The 18708-nt window shown below is 39.0% G+C and overlaps 1 protein-coding gene across 1 annotated transcript in view; it reads right to left on the bottom strand.

Moving 5' to 3' along the window:
* Window positions 1-18708, bottom strand: part of PRDM2 (PR/SET domain 2) — a 54073-nt gene that overhangs the window by 35263 nt on the left and 102 nt on the right. The window contains exons 2-4 of the mRNA XM_041419401.1: window positions 10976-11049; window positions 3843-3960; window positions 3475-3578 (exon numbers count right to left, since the gene is read on the bottom strand). Coding sequence (XP_041275335.1) covers window positions 3475-3578; window positions 3843-3960; window positions 10976-10984 — 231 coding nt within the window. The 5' untranslated portion in view covers window positions 10985-11049. The remainder of the gene's footprint in view (window positions 1-3474; window positions 3579-3842; window positions 3961-10975; window positions 11050-18708) is intronic.

Here is an 18708-nt window from a genome sequence, read left to right as displayed (position 1 = left end):
TCCCCACCTGGGCTGATGGAGAGGGCTCAGCAGCACTACTGCCAATCCACATCAGATTGCCTCCCCCAATGGCCAATTAACACTGCCCACCCCAATTACTCACCCCTCATTGCCCCTGCAGGTTGCTGCCCTTTGCCCTGCCCTTCTCCCACCCCTGTGCCCTCAGGTCATTGGTCACTGACCCCACACTTAAGTCTGTGCAGACCCCATGGTTTTGTCCTTGTCCCTGATCCCTTCAGCATGTTTTGGAACAAAGCTTTGCTGGAATACATCATGCAAAGACCCCTCCTGTCTTTCCTCTGCTGAGCTACTGTGGTGTGTGTCTGTGCATGGTCTTGAAATGGCTGCTCTCAGGGCCTCACTGAGCAGCTTCTGCAGATGTTTCAAGGAAGGTTGCAGCATTTCTGCCACCCTGCAACACTGCATTTCACAGCTCCACAAAGCACTCAGCACCAGCCAAGGCCAGAGACAACACAAAGGGCACAGCAGAGCCAGGGCTGCACTGGCAAAGTGCTGCTGCTCTTCTGCAATCTTCTAGAGAAAGTGCTACAATTGGAAAAAAACCCACTCATGGCCTGCAATCCCATCTCTGAAGGCTTTGGGTTCAAAAGCCAAAATCCTTAAAACATTTTACACTTTCTTTTCAGTTTGGCAAGCCTGAAATGATACTCTAGATTTTGTATTTAGTCAGTTGACTGATTTTGAGATACGAAGGTCACAGAGCTTTATTTTTACCATCTGATAAGTTGGAAAAAGTACCTATACAGAAGCTTGAAGCATTTGCTTTATTTGGAAAGATATGGGAACGCATACTTTATATTGCATCTTTTTTTAGGGTATAAAACAACATTTTAACCTTTCAGAAATCTTGTGATCACCTTAAGAACCTGACTATGTCAATAAATTTCTGCATGTTCCAAGGTGCTGTATAAATTCTTTCATTTCTGCTCTTGGGGAAAAGGCTGACACCTGCTCCTTACATTTCCAGACAACTTGCAGTAAAGCAAGAAGGGGACTGGCACCTTCACTATTTTCTGATGACAGGAGACTCTGCTTCTCTTTCAAGATGTTATGCATCTCCCACTCTTCTTATAATCCAAGTTAGATGCCTATCAGTGGGTATTTTTCCTTTTCTGTTTTTCTAAAAGCACAAAAATCTACAGTGCTGTAGCTTTTTTATTTTCTGATACTTTACAAGTAATTCCAAGGCTTTTCAAACTGTTCTCCAATTTTGACCTTATGTACACTTCTACAACAGCTTAGAAAAACTCCTAATTAATAAATTCCATTTTTTTTGGTGCTGATTATACTGTTGATTAAATGAAATAGAATTTTATCAATAAAAGTGAAGTTTTAATAAATACACAACCATCTTTTTTCTTTCCAAGTAAACAGAAAACATCTCCCTTAATTAAACTATTCCAGCATGGATTTCATCAGCTGACTTTTGAAAGAATGTTCACCAGCACACCCAGCTGCTGCAATATGAAAGCACAAACAGCATCCCAGGTGAGACTGCAAAAGCAATTCTTTTGGTTAAAATGGAAGAGAAGAGCCAAAGAATGTTGTGGAAGAGCTAAACAGATATGGAATATATATCTTAATTTAATTACTTATTAATTACTTATATATGTATAAAACTCTACTGTGTTTTTATATTACTTTATTATGGGTTTTCCACAAACCAAAATACTTTTTTGCTTTTCTAATTTACAGAATATTACAGTCTCACTTACAGAACATTGTTTAAAGGCCTTGTGCACTGTGAGAAAGAAAATAGCTCCAACTCCTCTCCATAACACTGTGACTTGAAGTGATTCCTGTACCTACAATAAAACCCACTCAGCACAGCTGTGCCAGTCATTCCAACCAGCATTTCCCTTCCTTTTCAGACACTTGTTCTCACTTTCCCAACTGTGGCTTTTCACCAGTGGAAAAGGAAAATATGCTCTCTCCTCAGATACAGAGGCATATACTGACACACATAACTCGTATTTTTCACAATGAGCCTCTGGTATGACAGTTCAAAACCACTAAAATTGACTGGAGATGCCAGTTTTAGAAGCCTTATTTTTTATTCAGATGCATTTGACTAAAGAAGCAAATGGAACACTTGTGGAAAAGGTTGTTCCCCAGGCTGAGTGTCCATGTACTGAACTGCTCCTACACACCACCAACCTTCTACAAACCATATTTTCTAACAGTTGAGATTCTGGACTGGTTTCAGGTATCAGCATATGAGACCAACTGTTGCACTCTCATTTTAGCTGCTTTTTTTTTCTAGCTCTAAAATCACTATTAAAGCAACACACAATTACTCTGGAATCTAACAAGGATTCCCATTATCACCTACACTGTAAACACAAACTGAAAAAATATCCACCACGAACATTCAGCATCCAGCACTGAGAAACGTGATTTTAAGGTCAATAATTTACTTGACTGATTCAATCTCAGCAAATGTTCCTGTAACAGATCAAAACTGGAGATACCTTATGCAGTGGAGTTTGTGACAGCATGAGCTCAATGCAACAAACATTATACTTGAAAATTGTACTGCTTTTCTAAAGGGTAATTTGCATTTATGGGAATGTCCTAGATCAATTCCTCTGATAGAGGTTAACTCTAAGCTCTGTGCATGTTTTTGGTGTTTCAGGGAGTTCCATTTTTGCAAGCAAGGGGACAGAAGGATGGACAACCATTATCAGCATCTTTAGCCTAAATATCCATGTTCCAGAACATTCTATGCCACAGTTCTGCCACCCCTCCCCTCCTTGACTATTCACTTTGCTAAAATCATGTCCTGTGTTTGTCTTCAGAAAGACTGAAGAAGTCTTTGGTAGTGGTTATGAACTGCCTTAAAGAGACTGTAAATGGGATTCAGCTCCAGATTATGACACTTATATTTTGAATATCCAAGGTCATCTGACTACCAACATAATATCCAAGGTCTTCTGACTACCAGTGGAGCTTCCAGAGCTGTTCAGCTGCCCAGACAGCACTTGCTTCAAGGCAAGCCCAGCACAAGAAATACTGTAACACTTGAGAACTCTTACAAAAACTCCAAAAGCTGGTCTTCAAAGAGCTAAAGGAGGAGGAGTGATGTGGCTTCCCTAAGAAATTCCATATCCTCCTAATTTCCCTTATTTCATTAGCAATTGACAGCACTCAGTTGCACTCAGGGAGCAAGCCAACAAAGCAAAGATCAGCAACAACCTCTTAAGGGCAACTGTGATCCACACACAGCATATAAGAAATACAGCAATTTCAAACAATGCCAATGCTTTATAAATCTTTGTGATTCAGAATAGCTGTTCCATCCAAGTGTCTATAAATAACTGTTAGTAATGGCAGTAACAGATGGCAATTACCTTACATCAAGTTTATTTCTAAAATATCTGGAAAATTAAAGGCTAAATACAAAATATTGACCTGGTGACAGGCACATTTTTCCATTTACAAGCTGTTTCTTACCTCCCACATGTACACATTGCTCTTAACTTGAGATCTTTTTTTCTTGTCACCAACAAATGGTCCAAACTTCTTGCCTTTCAAAATTGACTTTGTTGCCCAGACACCTGAGGAGACACGTATCAGGAGTTAAAACTAATCTGAATTATTCCAAGCAAATCTTCTACTCAAAATTCATACTTTTCAGATTATTATATGTGTCTGTCTTGGACTGGGGAGCTGTCCACTCTTCCCAAGAGGAATTATTTCACACAAATACACTGGACATCATCTCTACCCAGCACAGGAGGGCACCAGGCTTTCACAGCAACTCAAATTTATGTGAGCTACTGTAAAAACCTTCATTCTCTTCTCACAGCTGCAGCACTCACCCAGCCGAGTCTTGTCAACAGCAGATGGGAAGAGCCTCACATCCTCAGGAAGGCCCCTAAGCACGTGCTCAGGAACATCATCCAAGGTCTCCACAGCAACAGGGGAGTCAGTTGTGTTCTACAAGTCAAAAAGCCAACCACCATTAACAGGCAAAACCAACTACACAACAGGTGATCAACCCACACGAACTTCAAAACCTTCTGACTTGCAATTAAAGTAAAATTTCCAAACTCACCATACTGAGGATAATTTCACATATATTAGCAATCATTTATTTCACTTTTTCAAAGAATGACTTCCAGGTATGCTCAACCTAATCAGTCCCCCAAAACCACTCTAAAATACCTTCTTATCCTGCCTTATGTGACAAAGTGCCCCTTGCGAGAAAGGCTAAGAAGTAACTTCAGGAGAAAACCAAACTCAAAGTTCCAAGAAATGCATACAGTAAAAAATCCAAAAAGTTACTTGCTCTGCCGACTGAAGTGAGCATGTTGCAGTAAATTAACCACTCGAGAGAACTTGCACCGGGGATACACCACCCACTGTGCCACAGCAGCAGGATGCTCTGCCTGGAACAGGGTCACACAATGCCCTACTCGAAAAGCTATCAGTGGTCAATGGAGGGGGTGGGGTCATGCTGCTTTTGGTGTCGAATAAAGCTAAAACCAGGCAGAAAGTTTAACATCCCTTGAAGGGTGAGGGGTGAGGAGAAGATGTGGCAGAGCTGACAAAACACCTGACAAAGGAACAGACAAGGGATACTACTGACAACCTGCCTAAAGCTGCTTAGGCACAGCTGCCTGGGGACACCTGACTGACAGTCCAGCACCTTTTTCCATCCTAGAAAAGCCAAGGCCCACTTGTGAACAGGGTCTTCTGACACACCCTTGTCACCCTGTTCTTCTAAATTCTTCTAAGCCTTCTGATGTTTACGTTCTTATAATGAACTTTCTCACACACTTTATGTAAAGAATTAATTGTTTTACATTCTTTTCTGGAGGAGGAGAAACTTGATGGACTGTTGGTTTGTCCAGTGTCATTGGAGAGGTGGCACTGTCATTGTCCAATCCACTGTCACTTTTGAAAATCTATAAATGTTGGAGTCAGAAATTAAACTTCCCTTCTTTTACCTTGGAAGTTCCAGCGTGCGTGTTGTTTTATTTCGTGTCCTAAAGTGACACACCCCTTCTTGCAGTGTGGTGGAGGAATGTGGAGCGGGGACACCCCTCAAGGACATTTCTGAAGGCCGCTGAGTGCCACCCCTGCCACTATCCCAGGCTGCTCCAAGTGTCCAGCCTGGACACTTCCAGGGATGGGGCTTCCACAGCTTCTCTGGGCACCCTGTGCCCGTGGCTCACCATCCTCACAGCCAAACCCTTCCTGCAGCCAATCTAAATTCACTCTCTGCCAGCAAGAAGCCATTCCCCCTTCTCCTGTCACTACAGCTCTTGGTGAATGAAGTGTGTGCATGTCAAGTTTACTGCTCTGCAAGAGAGATGAAGCTAAAAGCAGCTTTTAAAGCAAATGAAAGGATTTTAATAGTTATTATTTCAGTATTTCCTACATCAACTAACAGCTCAGAACTTTAGCCAGCAGCTTATAATTAATACAGGAAGTTTTAAGATATTTTCGTATTAAAGTTTGATAGGCAATATAAAGCTAATACATTATTTACTGTCCAGTAAGTGATTAGTTCCATTTTATGGAGCCTCCAAGGTTCAATATTACTCTTATAATATTATCCATACTATTACTACTCACACTTGTCATAAAACAACCTGCTCCCTATTACCCACTTAGAATTAACAAAACACTATTTCTGACAGAAATTACCAGAATTTCAAAGTTACAAGAATGCAAAGTTCCCTATAAAATCTGTCCACATTCAAAATTAACTGTGCATGTTGAAATTTAAGCCTTTACTGAACCAGATGCCCTAAAATAACCCCTGCCTTCTGATATGGAACTCTTATCATTCTGGTCAGGAACAAACACTGGTGGTAATGGCAGGAACAACTCTAATATTAAGGATATTATATTTGACCTCAAGACCCGTTTTTAGGAAGAGGTTAAACGGAGAAATTTTTCCAAAGAAACTTTAATTTTTTGGAAATTATTCTGGCTTTTACCTATAACCATGAAGCAGAGATTCAATAGTAATTTTCACATACTGAATAATAAACTACTCAGTAATATTCAAGAGTACTTTCTAGTGAGCACTTTTGAAACATGCTGAAAGGTTACTGGAAATATATTTTAAAATGCATCTCAATATGCTATCAAATTTCATTATTTTTCTCTCTAAAGCTAAACAAGTAAAGCTTCTCAACCCTTTCTCCTCAGCACCCAGTCTTTGTCAGGGTGCTGCTATGGCAATCATATTCACTACATTTGAAAACCCAATCTGCTGAGTGGAGTTAAAAGAACAAGTCTTCTGCCAGTTTTAATTGCAACAATGAGGAAAATTATAAAACTGGAGTCAGAGCAAGGTTATTCTAGTGCTGCCTTCATAAACCTTAACAGCTGCACAGAGAGCTCCCAGAGAGCTATTTGTGGGGGAGAAAGACCCCCAAATTGGAACCCATGGAAGGGAGAGAATGCCAGAAATCCCTTCCCATCCAAGAGTGGAGACACCAGGGATAAATACTTATTCAATAGTTAGAATAGCTGAAGTCTATTCAAAGCAGAGCAAAGCTTTATTTTGCTCTTCTAACAACCCAAAAGGAAAAATACCGATGAAAGCAGCCTGATTTTCAGACATCTGTTTGCCTTGAACTGATATACAAGAAACCATGTCTCAGCTGAAAAAGAAACGTGCTCTTCCCAGGATATCAAAGAAACTTAAAAATCTTCCCAATATGTTACCCCAGGATTTCATCAGGGGAGAAACAAGTTATATACAGAAATAAAAGAGGGTGGCTGACAGCTCTCAGAATGGTCCACTTCCAGTTTCAAGCTAAAAGCAGGATGGTTTTTTGGCTGGGTTCCATTTGGGGGCTTGGTTTCTTTGGAGAGTGTTGGTTTTGGTTTGGTGTTTTGATGAGCAGTTAAAAATCTCAAATCTCAACCCTGCAAATAAATTTTAACCTATCATAACAGATTCCACTGATTCAGACAGAAGTGTACAGCACTGTGATACATCTTTGATTTTCCTGGTATATTCCTTAATAGTCACACCTTTTAACTGCAAATATCCCTGAACTGCTCTACCATTTAAGAAGTGTGTTTGTATGGAGCAGTATACAATCAGAATTTTATTGTGCATCTACCTGCATAAATCAGAGATTAGTAGGACATTCAGAAAACACAACACTCAGACTCATCCAACACTTGTCACATTAATGGATTTTACAAGTACTAGAAAACTGGATATGGCCTTTACACAACAATACACTTCACACCTCAAATGAAGGGTAATAAGCAATCAGATTCAAAACAGTAAAATAAACAATTTAGTTCAGTCAAATCAGTGCAATCTCTTTTTTTATTTGCAATTTAGATGTAGCTACTTGAAACTTTTTCCAGATCACAACTTGTCCCCAAGCAATGTCTGTCTACCAAAAAGAAATACTGCATTTCAATCACTTTTCTACCAAGACTTAACAATCACTTTAAGTTTATTTTTCTGTTTACAAAATTCACCCCTTGATAAGGGTAGTGCACTTGTGCATGTCCTACAGCCAACTTTTGCATTTATCTGAAGCCTTAACACAGTGTTTTCCACTCCTTCCAAGGCTGCAATTTTAAATACAAAAACACCTGAAGCTTATTTCACTTTTAAGCTTCTTACTCTGAAATTCATCAGAAAATTACGTTCTAGCATTTAAATAAACCAGTTTGAAGTGACTTTAGGACAATGCCAAAGGATCATTTGAGGGCTGAAGTGGTGCTTCAACTGAAGCAAACTTTTCCTGTTTGCATCAAACCCAGAGTCCAGACACTCTGACAGTACCTTTTAACACATTAAGCAACTTTTCACACCACTTTCAATACCACTGAAAGTGAACCAACCACAGATTAGTCTATAATGTTACAAACAGTATTTAAGCAGAGTGGAAAAGATACTTAAAGGTGATAAAAGATTAGAGCAAAAAGGAAAGAAACCATCCTGAACAGTGCAATGAATGACAGACAGCCGGTGAGTGTCATGTTAGGGTGGAAACAGGATTAGGATAAATGAGAAGATAAAGGAAAGGATGCCACTGAAGAGAGAGGGAGGGAGGGAGGGAGGGAGGAGATGGCAGAGAAGTTAGAAGAGGTAGCTGAGGAAGGGTGGTTGTGCCAGCTAGGAAAGCAGACGGAGGGGATGGCAGAGAAGTTAGAAGAGCTAGCTAAGGGTGGTTGTGCCAGCTAGCACAGGAAAGCAGACAGGTCTCTCCTTGTCCAGGCACCTTACCTGGCTACTCCTCTTTGCCACAATTTCACACAATTTATGCACTTGAAAATTTAAGATGTATTGGAAATATTTGAAGTAATCATTGAAAAATTCAGAAGGAATGAGGTGAGGAAGTTTCAGAACAAGTGCAGATGTCCTTTGTTCCTGCATTCCTCAGCACTTTTTAAGTAACTGCCTGTGCTGTTTTCCCAGAAGAACCCAAATTCCTCCTACTCTGTCTTACTGCAGTTTGAGATAATGTTACCCATCAAACCCCACATTTGCTTGGTGTTTTAAAAATAAATTATTCAGCTGTTCTGATGAACTAATTTACATATTCGAGGAAGATATCCTTTGAAAAGAGGACTGCCTATCCTGAGACAGCAATCTTCCAAGAAACCCAAAACATGAACTCCAACAACAGATGGGGTTTTTTTAATCCTTCTTCTCCTTACAACAAGAAGGCCATATCAAAGAATTTAAGAAAAGGTCTTCCTTCACTACTTCAAGATTTCTGTGGGATAAACCACAAAACTAACAGTCTTTTCATATAAACCAAATCAACACCAGCCCAGTTTGGTCATCAAAGTCCCACCAAAAGCATAGACAAGCACAATGAAAGAAATATGACAATGAACCACTTGAAAGATGTTTGGCATCAGGCAAAAACATTTCTTATACAGACCTGGCACTACAACTTGGCAACACTGAATGAAATGACAAGGGCACTGCAAGAAAAAACACCACATGGTTGATGCTAAATACACACTTAACATAAACCACAAAACTAAGTCTTTTCATATAAACCAAATCAACACCAGCCCAGTTTGGTCATCAAAGTCCCACCAAAAGCAGAGACAAGCACAATGAAAGAAATATGACAATGAACCACTTGAAAGATGTTTGGCATCAGGCAAAAACATTTCTTATACAGACCTGGCACTACAACTTGGCAACACTGAATGAAATGACAAGGGCACTGCAAGAAAAAACACCACATGGTTGATGCTAAATACACAATACGAACGGTCAGCCAACAACTGAAGCCATATGGGCTCCGTGTGCTTTGGAAACCAAAGGTGAAAGCCACAAAAACCAAGGAAGACCCATGGCTGTTGTAAGAACTCCCTGAGGAAGGGCAATCTCACCCTTTACTTGTAAGGTTACACACAGCACAGCATAAATGAGACCAGCAGTTCCCATAAGATAAATGGGGACTTTTGATACAGCACAGAAATCTGATTTAATTCTAGAAACAAATCAGGGTGTAGGAACACAACAACAGACAGGACACAAGGGGACATGGACACAGACAGGAAGGAAGCAGTCAATAGTAACAATTACAGATTAGGATCTACAGTTTTCAGAGTTTTAGCAGAACCCAAAGCTTATTGGAATGACTAATAAGGCAGGATTATTCCTCAAGCAGACAGAGCAATAGGCTGCTGGCTTCATGCCACTGAGTGCACCAAAATAAACCTTACAGGTGAAAAAATTTCAATTCTCAACAGAAATTTTGAAGCAGCAGTTAACCCTGCTCCCCAAAACAGACTTAATGCTTAAAAGTGTGCTAATACAAATGTCATTTCTATTTTATATATCTAATTCATATTTGTCTATAGATATAACACAATATGTTTTTTCACAATACATATTTCAACACTCTGATAGAGATTATATTTTGCTTTTTACCTTTTTAATATGTACAAATATATTGAAGACTTTTTACTTTAAATCAGAGGAAGAAAAACAACAGGAACCATCTCACCAACCCATTCCATGCTGTAATTACTTATGCACACACCTCTATGACTTCACAGAAAACACACTTCAGCAAATGCTAACTGTACTCAGGCCTGCTGCTGATCAAATAAGGATAATAAAAGCACACATTAGCTACAGGCATTGAAGTATACAAAGCATTTTATACAACTGTGTACTGTGGCTGTTTCTGACTCATAAAGCTTCTGTTCATGGCTGACTTTTCCAGCAAAGTAAAAATGGCTTTCCTGTAGTGTGACATCCTATGGTCACAGTCCCATGCCAAAGGGGCTTGGAAAGATCAGCCAGGGAGAGCAAAGAAAAATTTGTGAGAAAAATTTGAGGCAACATGTACTTCTTCTGCATCCCTAAGTAACACAACAGCGTGTGACAGACAAACTGAGGGACAATTCCTGCTTGGATAAACAAATGCAGAATAAAATGCTGCACAGTTGGTGCTGATTAGAACAACACCCTCCAGTCAGGATGCTCGTGATTCCACACAGCAAAGTGCTGCTCCACAAAGGAAATGTGCTTTCCCAGTCTTTCCACTTGCTTCCAGGAGAAACTCTTCAGATTCCAGAAAAGTGTGGCATTTCCCAATCAATCAATTTGTGGCAGATTGTTTACTGCACATTTGAAAAAGGAATGTGATTATAAAATGATTTCTAAAAATGGAAGCCTGCAATTTTCAAGCCACTTTTATAAGGAACTGAATTATTATGTACAGGTTCAGGAGGAAATAGAATTTTCTGGACCAGTGTTCTGAGAAGAGGTGCCAGGAGTAATAACTTACACACTGCTAAAGGGAATTCACAAAAACCTCAAGTCCATGAAATAACAGACATCTCACCAGCACACACAGTGCAGAATGGATAATTAGGAAATTTAATGAGACCTAAGATTTTAAAGAACATTTTTTAGTGGATGATTTACTTTTCTTATTAATAATTAACTGTTCTAAGTATTTTGATAAAGTCTTACATTTCTACTCACCTGATTCATTTTGAATTCCTGTTGTGTTCTGAAAAGATACACACAACAAAGAAACTCCTTTGATTACATGAATCCTAAAAAGAAAAACAGACAATTGTAATATGTACCTATGTACAAATTTACATTGAACTGAAAGTACACACAGAGTTGTAGTTTCTCTTCCTAAATTGTCTGTAGAAAAGGAGCATTTTGCTTTAGAAAAAATCTGCTCCAAGCTGCAGTTTTGTTATTACAGCTCAAATGTGTCTGAATAATCTCAAGATGGATACCTGCATTAATCTTTAAATGATGATGTAACAGACATGCTCAGGTAAGATTGTTATATTTATTTTTTAAAGTAAGTTAGTTTGCTCAAGATTGAGTACTTTTAAGAACTTTACAAGTCAGATATCTTTAGAATTTTAAATCAAAGCATTACGGAAGGACTTACATGGTTTTCAAACTAAAAACATGCATGTAGAGTCTCTACTCTTCTATATTAGAAACAGGAAAATATTCCTTAAATTGAGCTGCATTGAGGTATTTTATTACACTAATGCATTTTACATTCCTTTTTAATAAAAGCCTGAGATCTCAAAAGGTATCTGACAAAAATTTCTAGTTCAAGTAGGCATCAAATTTGGAAACTTGAGGGAAAACTGATCAGAATGATGCCATATCTAAGGGTCAAGATCAACTCACTTCCTTTCTTTGTTAATGTATACAAAAGAGCTTTTTTGCAAACTAGGCTTGAAACACTTTCAGACCCATTGTCATACAGAATTTTCAATAAATTAACATCACCTATTTTTGAAAGTTGACTGGTCCCTCTTCACTTAAAACACTTTATTCAAGTACTGCTATTTCTTCCCTTTCTTTAGTTTTCCTACTATAACAATGATCAACTGAATTTTTTTACTAAGTATTTTACATAAGTACTAACATTTAATTTAAAATAAGTTCAAGCAAAATCTATTCCAAATAGATTTCACATAATCCCACTCATCTTTGCACTGAAAGAATTTTTAATGCTGTGCAAAAGTGACAACACTGCCAAGCATCATTCAAATGTTACACCACTTAAGAAATCCTTTAAAAAAGAAAAAATGTACTTGGAAATTATATTTCTGCTGTACACACCTCTTCCAGGATTAACTCCTTTTGTCCTGGTGTTTCCAGACTATGTGGGCATTTAAACAAAGAGCTGAAACATTTGTATTTCAGTTTCAGTTTTGCAACTGATTCTGAGGGATTTAAAGTTTGCCAGCAAAGACCAGCTATGGGACAAGGAGCTCCATCCGAACAGCTTGTACACATCCAAAGAACAGCATTCCTTTTGGAATGCGTTATTACCAACTTCCTAACTGATTTCAGTACTGGAGTCAGCATGAACATCTGTACTTTAGCTGAGGCCTGAACATCAGGGAAAAAAACCCAGCAATCTCGTTCATTGGGACAAAACCCAAGCAACATCATTTTATAAATGAAGTAATTTGTGCAGCAAGAGAGGTGTCAAGTAATTTCCTGGTATGAAACCAAACTTACCTTTAGTATCAAATGTCTCATTTTTATATACTGTTAGAATATTTTTATACAATTACTGACATAAAGTCAAGAAAAGCCAGAGCCTTTTATGGCCACAGGGTACAGCCTGAGGAGAGTTTGTTGTTACTGTTTCCCCTGCCCATTTCTACCTTTTCTCCTCCCTCTCACTGAAGATCATCATTCCCTCCATGCCACAGCTCAGCTGTCCACATGAAAACTTTTACCACAAATCTGGAAAGGAGTCCAGGAAACAATGGTGAATGACAGGCTCTGACACTTCAGCTCCAACACTGCACACTTTGCCCAAAACTCCAGATTTACACAGACAACAAAGATTTAAAGCACTTTCTTACAGAAGCAAACACTGAACACCATCACTATATATACTAAATGTGTAGAATCTGAGACAAATAAATAGCAATAAAGTGAGGGGCTGCAGAGTAAAAGGAAAGTCCCATCAAGCTGAAAATTTCCCCTAAGCTGAATTTTCTTAGCCCAGTTATTAAACAAATTACTCAAAAAATTTGAAAAGCAGAAAAAAATCTTCTTACTTCATTTCACTTGAGGAGTAAAAATACACTTTTCTTCTTTTTCATATACTAATTCAAAAATACTTTGCTAAGAATTAAGTTAACCAAGAATTTTTGAAACAAAAGTAATGGTGTTTTTATAAATACTGTAAATATTTTATTCAACTTTCATACAATGTTTTATCCTAACATCTCAATGGTATTTCTTAGGAGATGACAACACATCTTAATAAACTGACATAGTTTAATACCCATAAAACACAGTTTAGGCAGATTCCTAACAGACTCTACTACTCCATATTCTTTCAACTATCAATTACCAGTGGAACCACTTGAGCATAAAACAGAATTAGGTGAGAAATTAAATTTGTTGTAAACCAAAAGCTTTAACAAGTATTCTTAAAGCTATTAATTTAAAATACACGCTTCATATTAAAATTTTATACCTGCAATTTGGTATTTTTTTCCCTCTTCCACTTACTTATTTTGTTAACAGTGAATTCAACTACGTGGAAAGCAAGATTAATTGTACTGAAAAATAAATAAAATTAATATTGTACAGTCTTGTGTGGAGCCACTAGTTTTCTTTCTCTAAAATGAAACGCAAGAACAGAAGTATCTGTAACAGCCAAATAAATAGCAATAAAGTGAGGGGCTGCAGAGTAAAAGGAAAGTCCCATCAAGCTGAAAATTTCCCCTAAGCTGAATTTTCTTAGCCCAGTTATTAAACAAATTACTCAAAAAATTTGAAAAGCAGAAAAAAATCTTCTTACTTCATTTCACTTGAGGAGTAAAAATACACTTTTCTTCTTTTTCATATACTAATTCAAAAATACTTTGCTAAGAATTAAGTTAACCAAGAATTTTTGAAACAAAAGTAATGGTGTTTTTATAAATACTGTAAATATTTTATTCAACTTTCATACAATGTTTTATCCTAACATCTCAATGGTATTTCTTAGGAGATGACAACACATCTTAATAAACTGACATAGTTTAATACCCATAAAACACAGTTTAGGCAGATTCCTAACAGACTCTACTACTCCATATTCTTTCAACTATCAATTACCAGTGGAACCACTTGAGCATAAAACAGAATTAGGTGAGAAATTAAATTTGTTGTAAACCAAAAGCTTTAACAAGTATTCTTAAAGCTATTAATTTAAAATACACGCTTCATATTAAAATTTTATACCTGCAATTTGGTATTTTTTTCCCTCTTCCACTTACTTATTTTGTTAACAGTGAATTCAACTACGTGGAAAGCAAGATTAATTGTACTGAAAAATAAATAAAATTAATATTGTACAGTCTTGTGCGGAGCCACTAGTTTTCTTTCTACCTAAAATGAAACGTAAGAACAGAAGTATCTGTAACAGTAAACCTGGGGTTTAACTGTTGGTACACAAAGTTCAACAAACTGAAGAAAATCTAAAACTGATTCTCCAGCTGCTGGCCAAACAGCTCCCAGCAGGATCAGTGAGTACCACCAAGGGCTTCACTCTCAGCACTGCAAGCAGGAGCGAGCTCTGACTCCATGCAGCAGCGAACCCCCAGCTCCACGCAGTCTGGTCCTACACAGGATTTCCCAGAAAAGCCCCAAAGAAATCCAAGCTACTCTGATGTGTCACCAGGGCACTCTGGCCTCTATTAAAGGCACAACGCTGGCCCCATTAAATCAGTTTTAAAGTTAGTCAACAACTGCATCAATACCTTGAAAAAGTCACTCAGCAGCCCCATCAAATACATGTAACAGGTATTTTCATCCAACCACTCCTCCAAACTCAACAGCAACATAACCTAACCTATTAAAGACCTGGATATTATTAATAACATTTACCACAGTGAACTTCAACCATTCACAGCCCTAAGAAAAGAACAACAAAGGTTCTATCCCAAAAGTGAAGCACACACACCAGCGACCTGAATTCTCAAAATTCATTCTCAGAAAACATTGCCAAGTCATATTGACTTTAAACTACTACTTACTGCTCTATCTCATGAGTGCAAAAATACTACACACTTACTCAAGACATTACAGCATCTGGGAAACCAAGAAGAGAAAGAAGATCTACTGCATTGTCTTATCTCAGAGTCACAAAAAAAATTATTTTTCTGAAAGGCTCCGTTTAGGCAACAAATTATATTTTATTCATATAAGAATATACAAGGCATTTGTATTTAAGGAAACACCATGATCTCTAAAACAAAATCCTTAAAGCAAAAAGAATTTTGACATTATTTCTGAATCTATGCTCCACAGTTTTAAATATTCCCTTAGAAAAGCTGTAACTTCTTAGGAATAAAGTCTGCAAACAAAAGCAAGTGATTTTATTCAAAACCAGCATTGCAGATCATCCCTTTCCAACTCAATCAATCAGACCAGTAAGCATTCCTGGGTTTTACTAAGTAGACTATCTTCAGGTTTTATAAGCCATATTTATAATTTCTGTATGTGGGGGTTTTTAAATCCCAGAATCCAAAAGCATTTTGAAAGAAAACGCTGCTTCCAATTCAGAGGAAGGAAAAACCAGGCATGAGAGTATCAATCCTATTTTGGAAGCTGAAAATGGGACATGCATTACGTCACTGCTCCAGCAACAACACGTTCATTAGAGAACCAGGAACAACTTGAAATTCTCCATGGCCTGTTTTCCTAATGACCAGGATTCAGGCTGGGATTCTGCACAGCTCTTGGCTTTGTTTTACTTTCTAGCTGCAGCACATGACCATTTTTTAAACTTCAAGACATCTACATGCTTTCAATTCAATACTGAAATACTCTCACCCATGAACTTTCCATACATTAGGTGAAATAAAGCTCGCCCATTTAAAAACATAAAGTTCATGTTAACTCTAAAAGTTTAAAACATGCATGTGATAGGGCATCCTGTTTCTATGACAGGCACTTAAATGCAAAGACATTTTCAGTTACCTAAGGCTGCCTGAATAAGAGCAGAGAAAAAATAGGCAGACAATGATTTTCTGAACACTAAAATCTATTACCTATTGTCCAGTAAGAAAAAAGGCTTTGCTTACTGCCACAAAACCTAATAAACTGCTACACCTCAGGAAGGTTTATTCAGGTAACCAAGATAATAAGCCAAGAAATCACCAACACAACGCAAACCCCAAGTTTATTAATTAAACAGCAATTAGTCAAGAGAAGTCAACAGAAAATAACAAGTGTCTAACAAGTGCAAATATGCAGAAATTCCATTCCAATCTTCAGATATGACTGCACTTTAATTTGACTCACAAATGCAGTAAAACCCCATGAAAATTTTCTCAGATAAGTACACTGCTGATTTATTACTATGTGAAAAAGCTGATTTCAGCCATTTCTTTCTTACAACACAGGACTCATCCTCCCACTTTTAACTACAGCATGTTTTATACAGAGGCAGAGAAGAAATATTTTTTAGCTTATTCTCAGTGGAGAAAAAAATATATTGGTAAAAGAAATTATGTCATTTGAGGGGTGAAGTATCAGGATCATGTCTGCCCTTTCCATGAGAACAAGTTCAACAACAAAGATATTACAGTACTTTACACAGGTTTGCCAAGGCAGGAATACATTACTGGTCATCTGTAAACCTCTAGGAATTTCTGTTTCCAACAGAGGGACACCCAGTAAGCAGCATATCCCTTTTATACCATTTATATTACTTGTTTATCCCTAAGCATCAAGGATTTTATGTGGAACAGTGCAATGGAGACATCACTGCACTGCCGGATGGACCTCCAGAACCATTTCAGTTGTCACAGAAAAAGACTTTCTGCTTTACTTCTCTTCCATTCTCATGCACATTTTTGATAGTAAAAATGGATGTGTTATACCAATGCACTGAAAAAAAAGTGCCTGAACATTCTTCCCCACCTTCCATGCTGTGCTGGTAGAAAGCTGTTCTTTGCACTCCCATAAAACAGGCACCAACTCAGGAATCTCCAAACACCACACTTGTCCTGGCACCTCTAGCAAAGACACTTCATCCAAAGTGATGATCTGCCCTTTAATTAACATAACTAAAGTTTCAGTGTAAGTGCCACTATTTTTATGCTCTATGCCATGGACTGTGGAGGCACTGCTGTCCCAGCAAATGCTGGGAGCCACATCCTTGACAACCAACAGGTACCTCCACATGGTTCTCACTGCTGCCTCTGCAAGTCCAAAAGTTCTTTTGTTTCTTAAACATCACTCCCTCATCTATCAGTGACACAGATCTCCATCTGAAAAGTGCCAATGCTCTCACTGATTCACCGTTATGCTTTCTTGCAGCTGGAAGAGCTGGAAATCTCTACACCAAGGAAAGCAGCCCTGAATTCTTAACATGCCCATCATTTTTACTGAAATGTAGTTAAGCGTCACAAGACAACAATAACAGAATCATGGAATGGCTTGGGCTCAAAGAGACCTCAGAGCTCATCCAGTCCCACCCCCTGCCATGGGCAGGGACATCTTCCACTATCCCAGGCTGCTCCAAGCCCTGTCCAACCCAGCCTTGCACACTTCCAGGGAGGGGGCATCAACAGCTTCTCTGGACACCCTACGCCACAGCCTCACCACCCTCATGGGGAACACTTTCTTCCATATATTTAACCTATACTTCCCCTCTTTCAATTTGAAACCATTACTTCTTGTAATCAGTTCCTACAGTTTCTGGTGAGGAACATAATTACATGCCATGATGCTGTACATCTCCAGCTGCCCTAATCTTTTTAGTATATTTGAATAAGCTGGAGAAGGCTTTGCATCCAAATAGCATGCCCAAAGTCCAGAGCACAGACTGGGAACAGCAAACTGGGGCAGCATGAGAAGCACAAGCAGCCCTGCTGTTCTCTAGAGCTGTCCACTGCTGCTCACTCAAATGTGAAATAAGAATAGTTCTCTTGCCACTGAATGATCATTTAGCAGGTGCAGCCCTACCACCTTCTCTTCCTTCCTTCTGCTTCAGAACGGAAATTTTGCAGCTTCATATGAATTTGAAACCACTGGAAACTTCACTGAATACTTCAGCTACCTGTCCATGAGATGGTTATCAGCTCCGCAGGCTGCTCTGCCTTCAAATAAAAAAATGCACTTAAGGTACATCCCTTAAGCTGTTCTAAATGTCTTACATGAATATTTTTCATCTCACCACAAACATTCTTTCCCCCATGGTACCACTGCACAATGAATTATTCTCCGACTTAAAAGAGTAATTCACAGATGGACATTTCCAGTGAGGGAAGCAATTCCGGAGTTAATTCCTTCAAGCCCTGCTCACTCAGCTTGGCAGAACGTGACCTGTAGGAGCTCTGGGGCCTGCGAAGTGCCACAACTTCTGGAGACAGTTTGAAAGAGCAGAGTTCTCTCAGCATCGGGCTGGCAGCGGCAGGAGCCAGCCGACACTTCCGAGGCAGCATTTTCAAGATTAAAATAAAAACTGAAAAAGCCGCCCAATGGATGGAGTGTCTTCCTCCAACCGGCCTCCCTCGCATCCTCCACCCTCTCTTCCCCTCCCCGAGGCGCTCCCACGCCCCGGCGGGCACAGGTCCCGCACCTGCCGCCGCTGCCCTCACACCCCCGGCCGCCGCCCCCCCGCGGACACCGGGGCGGCTCCGCACCCTCAGCAGCCTCCGCGGGCCCCCTCCCTGCGCCGCCGGCTCTGCCCCGCGCCCGCCCGGCCGTCCCGA

This window comes from Onychostruthus taczanowskii, unplaced genomic scaffold (genome assembly GCF_017590055.1).
Source record: "Onychostruthus taczanowskii isolate IOZ18803 unplaced genomic scaffold, ASM1759005v1 scaffold61, whole genome shotgun sequence".
Lineage (NCBI taxonomy): Eukaryota > Metazoa > Chordata > Aves > Passeriformes > Passeridae > Onychostruthus > Onychostruthus taczanowskii.
The sequence above is the reverse complement of the archived record's forward strand: the minus strand, read 5'-3'. Positions and strand labels throughout refer to the sequence as shown.